The sequence below is a fragment of the Marmota marmota genome, unplaced genomic scaffold, assembly GCF_001458135.2.
Source record: "Marmota marmota marmota unplaced genomic scaffold, marMar, whole genome shotgun sequence".
NCBI classification, from domain to species: Eukaryota; Metazoa; Chordata; class Mammalia; order Rodentia; family Sciuridae; genus Marmota; species Marmota marmota.
Window position 1 is genome coordinate 22,231,219 of NW_026000037.1, and position 11,655 is coordinate 22,242,873.

Sequence of the window (11,655 nt, forward strand, 5' to 3'; positions counted from 1 at the left end):
GAATGAAGTCTGACTCATGCTACAACATAGATGGACCTTGGAAACATGCTAAATTGAAAAAAAAAATGAGGTTAAAAAAGGCTCTATAATATATTGTTCTATTTCTATGAAATATCTAGAATAGGCAAATCTGTAGATTAGCATACAGCAAGTTAGTATATTAGCAGGTTTCAGGGGATAGGAGAGGGTAGGTTGACAGCCAGGGGATGCATGGTTTCTTTTAAGGAAGATTTAAATGTTCTGGTGTAGCGAGGGGACAGCCAATCCCTCTGGATGTTATAAAGATGTCACTGTCACAACTTCACTCTTTACTTAAACCTTGGCTGCATCACAACCCCATGGGCTATCCAGAGGGCTCTGGCTGCCCCCTAGCTACACCTTGGCCAACTCCTTCTCCAAGGGAGTCATTGGGCATACCCCTTGCCCATTAGGGATGCAGGAAACATTGTAAGATGTAAGGGGACAGATCACACTCTGCACTGTGCCGAGCACGGAGCTAAGCATGCAATCGGGCACATGGAGGCCTTAGAGTGATGTTCACCTGAGAGCGGTGACCCACTCTGCAGGGGCAAAGCCACTGAGTATAGACTGTAGAGGGTGCCACCTTGAGGGCTTCATTTTGAGGAATGCCTGGGATGGCCGGGCCTCTAGGCAGGTGACCCTCCTATCTCCACCCTCTGGAACAGTGAAGATGTCAAAGCTTCCTTGACCTGTGACAAAGAGCCTGGGTACCATGTATGAGTATGTCACAATGAATCCCACAATTATGTATAATTATAATGCACTGATTGAAAACTAGAAATCGGGGCTGGGATTGTGGCTCAGCGGTAGAGCGCTCGCCTAGCACAGGCGGGTCCCGGGTTCAATTCTCAGCACCTCACAAAAATAAAGGCATTGTGTTGGGTCCACCTACACCAAAAAACAAACAAACAAACAAACAAACAAAAAACCTAGAAATAAATATCTAGATGACTTAAAAAAAAAAAAAAAAGAGAGAGAGAGAGAGAATCTGGGTTTTAAGTTCCAAAGTCACTGTGTTGCAGGCTGAGCTAAGTCTCTTTCTTGTCTGGTACAACCTCTCCCTCAGTAGCCACACCATATTCCATGCCTCACTGACCCTTCTCCCCCTAGCTCAGCTCTGCCTCCCCTGCTGTATTCCCTCTGCCACCCAGGAGGGGCCTCCATGATTGCTGGCCTCTCAACCATCCACTGCCTCATCTCTACCTCGGCAAAGTACCCATGGGTGTATCTGCATAGGGCAGTTCCTCGAATGTCACTCCAGATCACTTTGGAAGCTCTACACTGCCCCCACTCTGCTCTTGCCTGCTGTGATTCTGGGGCAGGTATGGGAGCAGAGGAGGCATTTCCAAAAGGCAACCTGGCTCTAAGCAGCACCAGGGTAGTGAGTGAGGTCCCCAGGATCCGGCATGAGGAACTGCCCCAGCATCATCCCAGGGAAATGGACATGGAGGGACACCGTGGCATGAAACGGTGCAAATAAACCTTCACAGCTTCTGGAACAGGAAGAATTCTCGCCCACTCCCAAGACTGAGCCTCATGTCCATTCCTCAGCAGCTGGCCTGGCCAGAAGCCCTGTGTGTGGAAGGGCAGGAAGCCAGTTCTAGCACAACACTGCAGGCAGAAGGGCAGGCTTCAAAGAAAGATGTCAACTTATGCTTTTGGACGGTTCACAGCTGTGTAGAACAAATGAGCGGGAGAAATACTAAGAAAAAAAAAGACCTGGATAAAGTCACCAAAAGCGTCCGTGAAGGGTAACTCTGAGGAATAACCATGGATGTTTTCTTCTTTCGTTTTGTATCTGTTATCTTCCATTTTTCTGGGATTTTCCTAATTCTCTAAGATGAGCAGTATTACTTTGACCAATAAAGGTGTTTGTTCACCATTCCTGTGTAATTTGATAACCAGTATTTCTCCTGGACCCCTGCAGCAGGAGGACTGCTGACCACACCCTGTCTTCCTGGGTTCCCGCTGGCTGTGGATGGCTGACCTGACAGTGTCCATCTCCAAGGAGGGCCAAGAGACACAGGCTTAAGGGGACACCTGCCTGGGAAATAAAGGTACCTCTGGTCCCCACTCTGGCCTTACTTCTTCCTGAGTGAGAAAGGTCATCTGGCCTTTTATTAGGATCTTTCCAGTTGGAGAGGTAGGTGACCTCTTATGCACCCCAGCCACGCCTGCCTCCACATTGGTTCTGTAGCTGCTACAGACTGTCCCTGTTTTTCTCCTTCCTTTTCCTCAAAAACTGAGGGCAAAGAACTAGGCGGCCGGCAGGGAGCCCTGTAGCAGAAGGGAGGCAGGGCCCCACGAGCTCACAGGAGTAACCACAAGGCAGTCTGTGGAATGACAGCTGCCACCCTCCCAACTCATCTCATCTCACAGATGGGCCTGGGCCAAGGTTTCTCAGTATTTCTAAGTGGGGACCGGGATGGGGGGTGGGGGGGGGCTTTGTCCATAGCCTTGGCAGAGGTCAGGAAGCAGATTAGGGAATGGAAATCCAAACACATCTGAAGGTCTGGTCTCACTGGGTTAGAAGATACACGCTATTTTTGGATTCTGGGGGCTTCCCAGAGACTCTCACACACAGGCCCAATGGTGACCAGAGGCAGTGTGCTCCTATGGGTAGGGGACTGTGCTGTACCTGGGCTGAATTTGGGGCCACCACCCTATACTCCTAGGCACTGTTTTTCACTCCACAAGTCCCTTTTCCTGGTAAAACCCTGTAGGGGCTAAGTCTCCCCTCCTCAGTCCAGGAGCCCCTCCTCAGGAACATGTTCCTGCTAGAGTTTGGCTAGAAAGGGGCCCTGGGCCTCAGGGACCAGCCCTCCCTCCCAGCTCTGAGTCATGCACTTGTACCCAGCCATGTTCCAGAATGGACTGTAGAGGTCAACACTGGCTGGACACTGGTGAACATGTGACCAGTCTCTAGAGTCACTCAACCTCTATAACCTCGGTTACCTCATCTGTAAAATGGCACAAGGGGCCTGAGAGCAGAGGACAGGACAGGCTAGGCGAGTCCCCTGCCCACACCCTATGCACCTTGGGCTTGGGTACAGTTGTGGCCAAATCCCTACATGCAATTTACTACTGTTAGCCTTTTTTTTTTACCACCCTGATTTACAGAGGAGAAGAAGGAAGTCTCCAGAAGCAATGGCTCACCCAGAACCACACACCCAGGGTCTGAGAAGTTAGTGGAAACTGACAGCCAGGTTTGATGTTTTGCCCTTTAGTTTGGTGTGATCTTGGGCAAGGGCGCTGCCCTCTCCGAACCCTGGTTTTTCCTTCGTGATGGGGTTACTGTCCCGTCCAGCAGGGTTCGCTGGTTGGGTGGGCAGGGGGTTCCACCTGTGGCCACGGCCCCCCAATCCGGAGAGGGGCGCTGCTGCCAAGGAGGGTTGACCGAGTCCTGCCCCTGAGTAGATCCCAGGCTGAGTCGCGTGAGGCAGCCGGGAGGGCTGGGGTCCTGACCCCGCGCCCCCGGGGGTCCCCGCGCAGTCCCCGCCCGCGTCCCCCACTGACAGGAGTCCTCCTCTCTCCCTCCCTGCGCCACGGCCCCGCCCGCGGACTNNNATGGTGGCCGCTCACGCGGAGCCGCGGGTCGCCTCTGGTCGCCTCTTGGACTGGCTCAGCCGCGGCCGGCAGCTGATCGCGGGTGCGGAGGAGGGAGACGCCCAAAAAAGGCAAGAGCGGCTCCACCCGGCGGAGAGCGGGTGGGGGCCGGGGTGGAAGGGTGGGGAGCGCAAGGTTGCGGGGTGCGGGTGCGGGGTGGAGAGACGGGAAGGGGGCTGCGAGCGGGAAGCGGGGTGGGAAGTGGAGGTGGACGCTGCCACCCTTCAGCACCGGCCTTGGGGGACACCCGAGAGCAGCCAGCCGCGGGCGTGGGTCACATCCTCGCCACCCGCCACCCGAGCTCCGTTCGCCACCTCCCGGATTCCGGGCATAGTTTTCCTTTTAAAGTGAGTGAAGTTATAATAAACACTAACGAGTCCCCCACCCCTCCAGCTCCACCGGGGGACACCCGGCCGGTGACCTCCCTGAGTCCACTGTTCCTGGTCCTAAGGAACCCCAAGCACTTGTAGGGGACGGTGTCATGAAAGGGCAACGCTGAGACCACCTCCCCAGAGTTCTCACCGCGGTCCCTGGCAGGACAGAGGAGTCGTCTCACAGCCTTTATGCTCCAGAGAGACATTTCTGGGCACCACCTTTCTCCCGCCAGGCCCTAGGGATCCCCAAATCTACACAAAACTGCCTCCAGGAAGGCCAAGCTCCTGGGGCGTCCCTCTTCCATGGGTAGCCTAACAGGGCACACTAAGATGCCAGGCCAGTGCCCTCTCCGGGAAATATCCAATTCATCCAAGTATAAAGGGATTCTGCTTGATCCCGCATAACTCAGCAAAAGGTTTTTGCTTTTAAACAAAATCCAAAGACCAAGAACCAGGGACTCATTTCCATAATGAAGTGCTACTAACAAGACACCATAAGAGCCCATTAAAACGATCTGGTGCCATAAAATCATTTAGGGAATCTATTTCTGAGGAAATTATTAATCGAAACAAAATGCCTTCACTCTCCCTAAAGGCAGACATTTCTAGCTGGGCAGTAGAGTGTAGCTCATAACTGGAAGCAGCCCAAATATCACACTGTGAGGCCAGGGCTGGACAGCCTGATGTGTTCACAGGATGAAACATTATAACTTCTAGATAGTCCTGGCTACCGACAAAGACTATCTAGAAATGACTAGACAAAGCAGCAACTTTCAAATAAACTAACAGTAGAATTCAGAGCCAGGAGTTCAGAATAAAATGCAGCTCTGACTGAAGAAATAAACATGGAAAGCACCTGTTCCCAAATAGCTGATGTCTCAAAGCCAGTGCGGTTTTTTTTTTTTTTCTTTTTGCAATAGTCTTAGCCAATTCATTTGAACTCTAATCTGACAGATGATGAAGCGGAAAGCCTGGGGATCTCTCAGTTCATCTTACTGTATCGGGATAAACTGACAATGCAGAGGAGCAGGCATGTTAGAACTTTCCAATAGCAATCGACTGCAGGACACACATGGATCTGCCTGTGAACAAACCAGGACCCTTATCCATGGGCCAGCGGTGAACTTAGAGCTGGGTGGCAGCTGTGGGCATTGCTCTGCCCTACTGGGAGTACTGGAGGTTTCAAGGAGCAACAGGCCAGTGTAGCCTGAAGTTAGATTGGCAGGAAGGATCTGGCAATTGCCTAGCAGGGTGTCATTCGTACATTTACTCATTCATTCAACCAGTGGTTTGTTCAGGAGTAGTTATGCCATGTGGGCACTGGTGATAGAACAGTGAGCAAGAAGATATGGACTAGGCTCTCTCAGAGTTTAACTGGGCAGGGGCAGGGGGTGTCAGAGTAAGAGCCAGGAAAGGCTTCTGATGAGGTGACATTTGAGCCGAACTCTGAAAGAAGAGCAGTCCTGCAACCATCTGCAAAAAAAGTATCTGGGCAGAAGGAACAGTAAGCTCAGCATCCCTGAAATAAGAAGGAGCTTGGGGTACTCAGATCAGAAAAGAGAGTGTCTGTAAAACAATAAGATGTGGGTGGGGCATGAGAAATAAGAGAGAGTTAGGGGACCAGAGCACCAGCGCCACAGCAGTTGGCAGCTTCATTGGCGAGGTTGAAGACAGACACCACACTCTCATATCTACAAGGGTGAGCCTCAGAAGACATCATTCTTTTTTTTTTTTATTGGTTGTTCAAAACATTACAAAAGCTCATGATATATCATGTTTCATACATTTGACTCAATTGGGTTATGAACTCCCATTTTTACCCCATTTACAAATTGCAGAATCACATCGGTTAAGAAGACATCATTCTAAGTGAACTTGGTACACAATCCACACCAAGTTCTAGAATAGGCAAAACTAGACTGATGGCAAAAAAAATCAGAATGGCAGCTGCCTCCCACGTGCCAGTTGGGCAGAAGACAGGAATTGACCGGGAAGGGGCATTATGGGCATTTCTGATCATGTTCTATATCTTAATAGGGCTGTGGGACACACAGGTCATGGTGACCAAAATACCTGCCAAGAACAGCTAAGAGAAGGAAAAGTTTATTTGGGGCTCACAGTTTCAGAGATTTGGTCCATGGACAGTCAACTCCAGTCTCTCTGCTGGGCAGCAGAGAGAAAAAGCACAAGGGAGGAGCCAGGGACCAGATATAATCCCTGAGGGCATCCCCACCCTCCAGCCACACCCCACCTGCCCACCTGCTTACAGAATTACCATCCATGAATCCATTCAAATCATTATTCTTTTAATCATTGGTGAGGTTACAGCTAATAATTTAAATCTAATAATTTCACCTCTGAACATTCCTGAATTAATATATCAGTTTCTTGGGGGACACCTCATATCCACACCATAACACAATGAATGTAAATTTTACCTAAAAAGAAAAAATAGGAAACAATATTGAGCTCTGGTCAATTATCATTGACTTGTTGATGTGTTTAGGTGAAATGGTACCCTGTGACCCTGAAATGTATGTTAAAAATCAATATGGATGGATGAGTGGATAGACAGGTGGATAAATGAACAGAGATGGTAAAGGGAGTCTATCACAGTATTAATGGGAGAGTCTAGGTGGTGGGCATCCAAGTATTCAAACTTGATGAGTGCTTGAAATTTTTCATAGCAAAATATCAGGGTGGGGGGAATCTTCCTGGTGATTGTGTGAGGGACACAGTGATGCAGAGTCAATCCAACTGAAGGCTATTTTTACACGTCCAGGAAGGATAAGGTTGTACCTTGGGCCAGCAACCGGGCTTAGACACAGAGTCTATTTTGCAATGGACAGGATTTGCCTATCCATTTGATTTGAGTGTGGGTGGGCGCTGTGTGGGTGTGAAGGATGCAGGTGTGGGGGGTGGGTGTCAGGGGTATGCGCATGACCCATCTGGTGGCGTGGGAGATGACTGGCAGATGTCTTTGCTTTCTTGGATTTTGTGGCAGTGGGGCAATGGGGGCAGGTCTGTTAAGGGTGAAGTTGTAATGAAGCTGCTACAGCTGAGAGACCACTGTGCCTCAGGGAAGATCTTGGGAACTAGGGGGCAAGGGATAGGGACCGTGGGAAACTAGAGCTCAGATGAGAAGTCTGCTGTCTGGCTTAGATGTGAAGGTTGGATATAGATGCAATTGGAACCCAAGAGCTCATGGGAGACCCTGAGGGTATCTGTGCCAACACTCCAAAGATGAGAGGTCCCAGGGAGCACAGAGAGCTAGAGCAGGGCAGCCAGTGGGAAGGGATGGTAAGGAGGAGAGTGGTAGATCCCAAAGTTCCACAGCAGGTGGAGGGAAAGATCTCCAAGGAGGAGAGTGCCCTTGCCCCGACAAGAGGTCAGGGAGGAATCTGGGTTTGGCATCCAGAGCAGGCCCATGAGAGTGAGCACCTTGCCTCAACTAGTCCAGCTGGAGAGGAGCAGCCAGGGACACTGCCTGTCCACCCTCAGGAACAGCCCTTGCTACGGTCTACGTTCTGTGCTCCCTGCCACGGGGAACATGGTGGGAGGGGAGAATGGAGTGGACATGGGATATCCCTGGTGGGCAATAGCCCCTCCGGGGTTTGGTAGAGTGGACAGGCCAATGGACACTCAGACAGGAACTTGGATTACATGCTTAATGCACTGATTCAGAGAAGGATAGATGGTCTCTGAGATGTCCAAGGTCAAGGTGGGGCCACCAAGTGGCACAAAAGCTGCCCCAGAAGGCAGAAGTTCAGGGTCCCCTCAGCCATTTCCTCTAGTGCTGCGGGAAGTAAGCACCCCTATGAACAGGCAGTTGCCCGAGTTATCCCGCACCATCTTTCTCCCTCACCCCGCTCCATGCCTGCAATCCAAGATACTCTGGAGCCTGAGGCAGAAGAATGGCAAATTTCAGGTCCACCTGGCAATTTAGCGGGACCCCGTCTCAAAATAAATAAATAAATAACCCAGTGTGGTAGCACACACCTGTAATCCTAGCAGCTCAGGAGGCTGAGGCAGGAGGAGCTCAAGTTCAAAGTCAGTCTCAGCAACTTAGTGAGACCCTAAGCAACTTGGTGAGACCCTGCCTCAAAATAAAAAATAAAAAGGGCTGGAGATGTGGCTCAGTGATAAAGCACCTCTGGTTTAAATCCCCAGTACCAAAAATAAAAATAAAACGGGCTGGAGGCATAGCTCAGTGGTAACGTGTGATGTGAGGTGACTCTTCTATCCCAAGTCTATCCCCTGAATCTAGCTTAGGCATCGCACTCTCAGGGCACTGGGAATGGCTAAGACACTTAACATATATTTAAATCAGTCAGCTAGTTCATGTGGGGCTAAAGTGCATTCATGAAGTGGCCTGAGAGGACCTCTAGGGAACAGCAGGGAAGTCCCTGGACCCTCCCAGCAGAAGTCTTTCCTTGCTGGGGCTCTTTAGACCAAATGACTAGTGGGTGCCACCCCCACCTCTATGCAAACTGCTGGACACCTGCTGTTTTGAAAACCAAATGTTTCTTTTTAAACCTGTGGTGAGCTCTCAAAACCAGTGTTAGACATATCATCTGACCAGCGGAAATGGCTTTCTTCTCTCTGGACCATGCAACAGCTGAGACAGACCTTGGTGGGATGATGGGCTGATAATTTTGCTAGCACTTGAAGAACACACTACAAGAGATCCAGAGGCTCTTTTTAGTCTAAGGCAGATCCAAACCCCTTAGTGAGAGTCAGATCTACTCGGGGATAGAGGTAGGCCAAGGAGCCGTACCATTTCCTGAAGACCTTGCCTCCAACTCAGAAGAGGAAAATGCCATTTCACCCTCATCTAGGTTCTGGGACAGATGTGATTCAATTCACAGATTCAGAACAAGAGCAACAAAGAACCGCCCCCAACAAATATTCACGAATGCAGTGTTTTTGCACCTTGACCTTCCAACAAGAAAACAGTTGTGGGCTGAGGTTGGGGCGGTGGGGAGATAGATCAGTGGTAGAGCACCTGCCTAGCATGCGCAAGGCCCTGGGTTCCATTCCTGTCAAAACACACACACGCGCACACACACACACACACACACACACACCCCACTTGGGCACAGATACCGCAGAGTTCTTCAGTTGCAGATGCCCAGCCTCTCATTGAATATTTCATCCACACACCAAGGTGCGTTTTTGCTTCTTTTCCATGACAATCAACCCACTTTTCCATCAGAGATTCTCTAACCTCTGTCCCAAATAAAGATCGGCCTCCCTCCCTCTAATCCTCCAACCCCAAATGTGGCCTCCCCAAAGAAGACCCAGTGTGCAGCCAAGGAAAGCTGGCCTCCAATGTCCTGATACCCGGACTGAGAAGGTGTGTCCGAGGCTAACCCAGATGGGCACACCACTCCGGGGCAGGTGGCTACATCAGCCTGGCCACTCAGAGGGCCTAAGAGAATGGCAGGGAGACTCAGGGGTGGGACAGAGGGATAGAGAATAGCTGGTGGAAGAGACCTCCCGAAGCCCCACGCACGTCACAGCTTCTCTACCTCAATGGCTGAGATGTTGTTCCACCTCCTTGGCTGCTTCCTTCCTTGAGTGCTTCCAGTAACTGCCCTGAGGACAATAGGAGCTGCCCAGCCTGCTTGGCATAGCCACGTGGAGGCCTGGGCAGCAGCCGGGAGCGTGCAGCCACATCAGAGTACCCAGATACACTCCAATTCCACCTCTCCCGGGCAGGAGGCTTGGCCCAAGGTCCAGAGCTCCCAGGGAGGCTGGAGGCACCTTGGGGTCAGGTGAGGACAGAGGAAGCCAAGGAAGGAAGGAAAGGCCGGCCTCCCCTGGGGAGACAGGCCCACAGAACAAAAGGAGCAGCAGCTGTCCTCTGAATTCCCAAGGATTGGCAAAGGGACAGCTGCTAAAATGAAAATTTCCTGAAGCCCTGAACTCATAAGCCCCTGGGAAGCCTGATGTGGACATGTGCCAAAAATGAGCCCCACAGCCCCCAGTGTCTAAGGACCTGAAGAAACCAAGAACAGCTACTCAAATGCCTTCTTGCCAATTATTGCTTTCCTTGCAAGGAGGAGGAAAATCTCAGGATTATGTATCTTTTTAATTTTTTAAAATATTTTTTTAGTTGTTGACCTTTATTTATTTTTATGTGGTGCTGAGAATCAAACCCAGTGTCTCACACATGCTGGGTAAGCCCTCTACCACTGAGCCACAACCCCAGACCTTATTTTAAACAAATTATTTTATAGTCTTCTGTTAGAAAACTTTCATTGTATTAGCAAACGCCCAAAGGCAGAAAGAAGAAAAATTCTCTCAAGTTTTACCACTGAAAGTGGGTATTGACCTCACTTTGGTTGCAGTCTTATCTGCGCATTATTTATTTTAACTGGATTGTAATCATTTTGTGTTTGCAATTTCATATTTGTTTCTCTCTATCAATGGCAGTGGTTTGCCACCACCTCAGTACCCATCGGGGGCTGCCCTGGCTTTGAGGGGCCCTGTTCACAATCGTGCTGTGAATACAGTACCTGGGAGCTCCCTGATTTTGTGCTGTATGGGGAGAAAAGATGACAGTGTTCCACTATGTCCACAGTTTGTATATACAGTGTTTACAGCCATAACTGGTGGGTGTTTTTCGGTCAAATTTTATCTGGGTGTTTAATTCTACACAGCACGGAGCCCAACAGAGAGCTAGATACACGGCAGGCATACGAAAATTTATTGAAGTAGTGATTGACACTGCATTGCCATGTTGTTTAAAATAACCTACCTGCGTGTTATAAATACGCTGTATACCAGAACATAAACTCCCCAAGAACAGACTCCTGCCTTCTTCCCTGTTCTATTCTCGGAGCAAGAACAGGGCTCCATTCAGAATAGTCTCTCAGTAAATAGTTGTTAAAGACATGCTCTTTTAAACATTTTTGTTAAATTTTGTACTCCTGAGAGGAGCTGCCTAAATGAGCAGTATGTATCATACATTCATTCCTCAAAGAATCCCAAATATCATTTTACACACACTAGGAAAGTATAAAACCCATTGGCTTATTGGACAGGGCCAGTCCTTGAGGATGACTGGCCAGGCATTTAGATGGCTTGTTGGTTTCCTGCTCTTTTCAAAGGAGAACTTTACTAGACAGACCAGTGACCAGCTAACCTGGGCACAGAGAACCTGTGCACTTCTGCCAGGCACAGAGCTTTGGCCCTTCCTCCTTCTATTTTCCATTAGAAAATTTTTGTGGGGCAAGCAAGAACTGGAACATGGGGAAGAGAGTCTTTGGTCTGATCAAAAAGCTGGGGCTATAGCTCAGTGGTAGAGCACCCCAGGGTTCAAACTCCAGTACTGAAAAAAAATTTATTTTTAATTTCAATGATAAAATATAATTTAGAAAACTTGATAGGAAAGCCTATTGTATTTGCCCATATTGTCCTTATTATTTCTTTCCTGTTTTCTGACATTCTAAGGTTTCTTCTTTCATGATTTCCTTTAGAGAACTTTCTTCGGCATTCTTTTAGGGTAGGTCTACTGACAATTCTCTTAGTTTTTAAAAGTTTTTCTTTTCATGGAAGAGTCTTGATTTCCCCTTCATTCCTAAAGGACCTATTGCTGAATATACCATTCTGGGTTGACTTTTTTTTTTTTTTTTTTTTTTTTTTTTTT

The 11,655-nt window shown here is 49.2% G+C and overlaps 1 protein-coding gene across 3 annotated transcripts in view; it reads right to left on the reverse strand.

Moving 5' to 3' along the window:
* Positions 1–9,705, reverse strand: part of Lims2 (LIM zinc finger domain containing 2) — a 36,614-nt gene extending 26,909 nt beyond the window's left edge. Inside the window, exons 1-2 of one of the 3 annotated variants that reach the window (XM_048812148.1) lie at positions 3,589–3,941; positions 3,319–3,325 (exon numbers count right to left, since the gene is read on the reverse strand). In XM_048812148.1, coding sequence (XP_048668105.1) covers positions 3,319–3,325; positions 3,589–3,590 — 9 coding nt within the window. In that variant the 5' untranslated portion in view covers positions 3,591–3,941. Of the gene's footprint in view, positions 1–3,318; positions 3,326–3,588; positions 3,942–9,532 lie in introns of those variants that run through there. The other 2 variants (XM_048812149.1, XM_048812151.1) reach the window with 2 other exon arrangements.
* Positions 9,706–11,655: the final 1,950 nt, after the last annotated feature.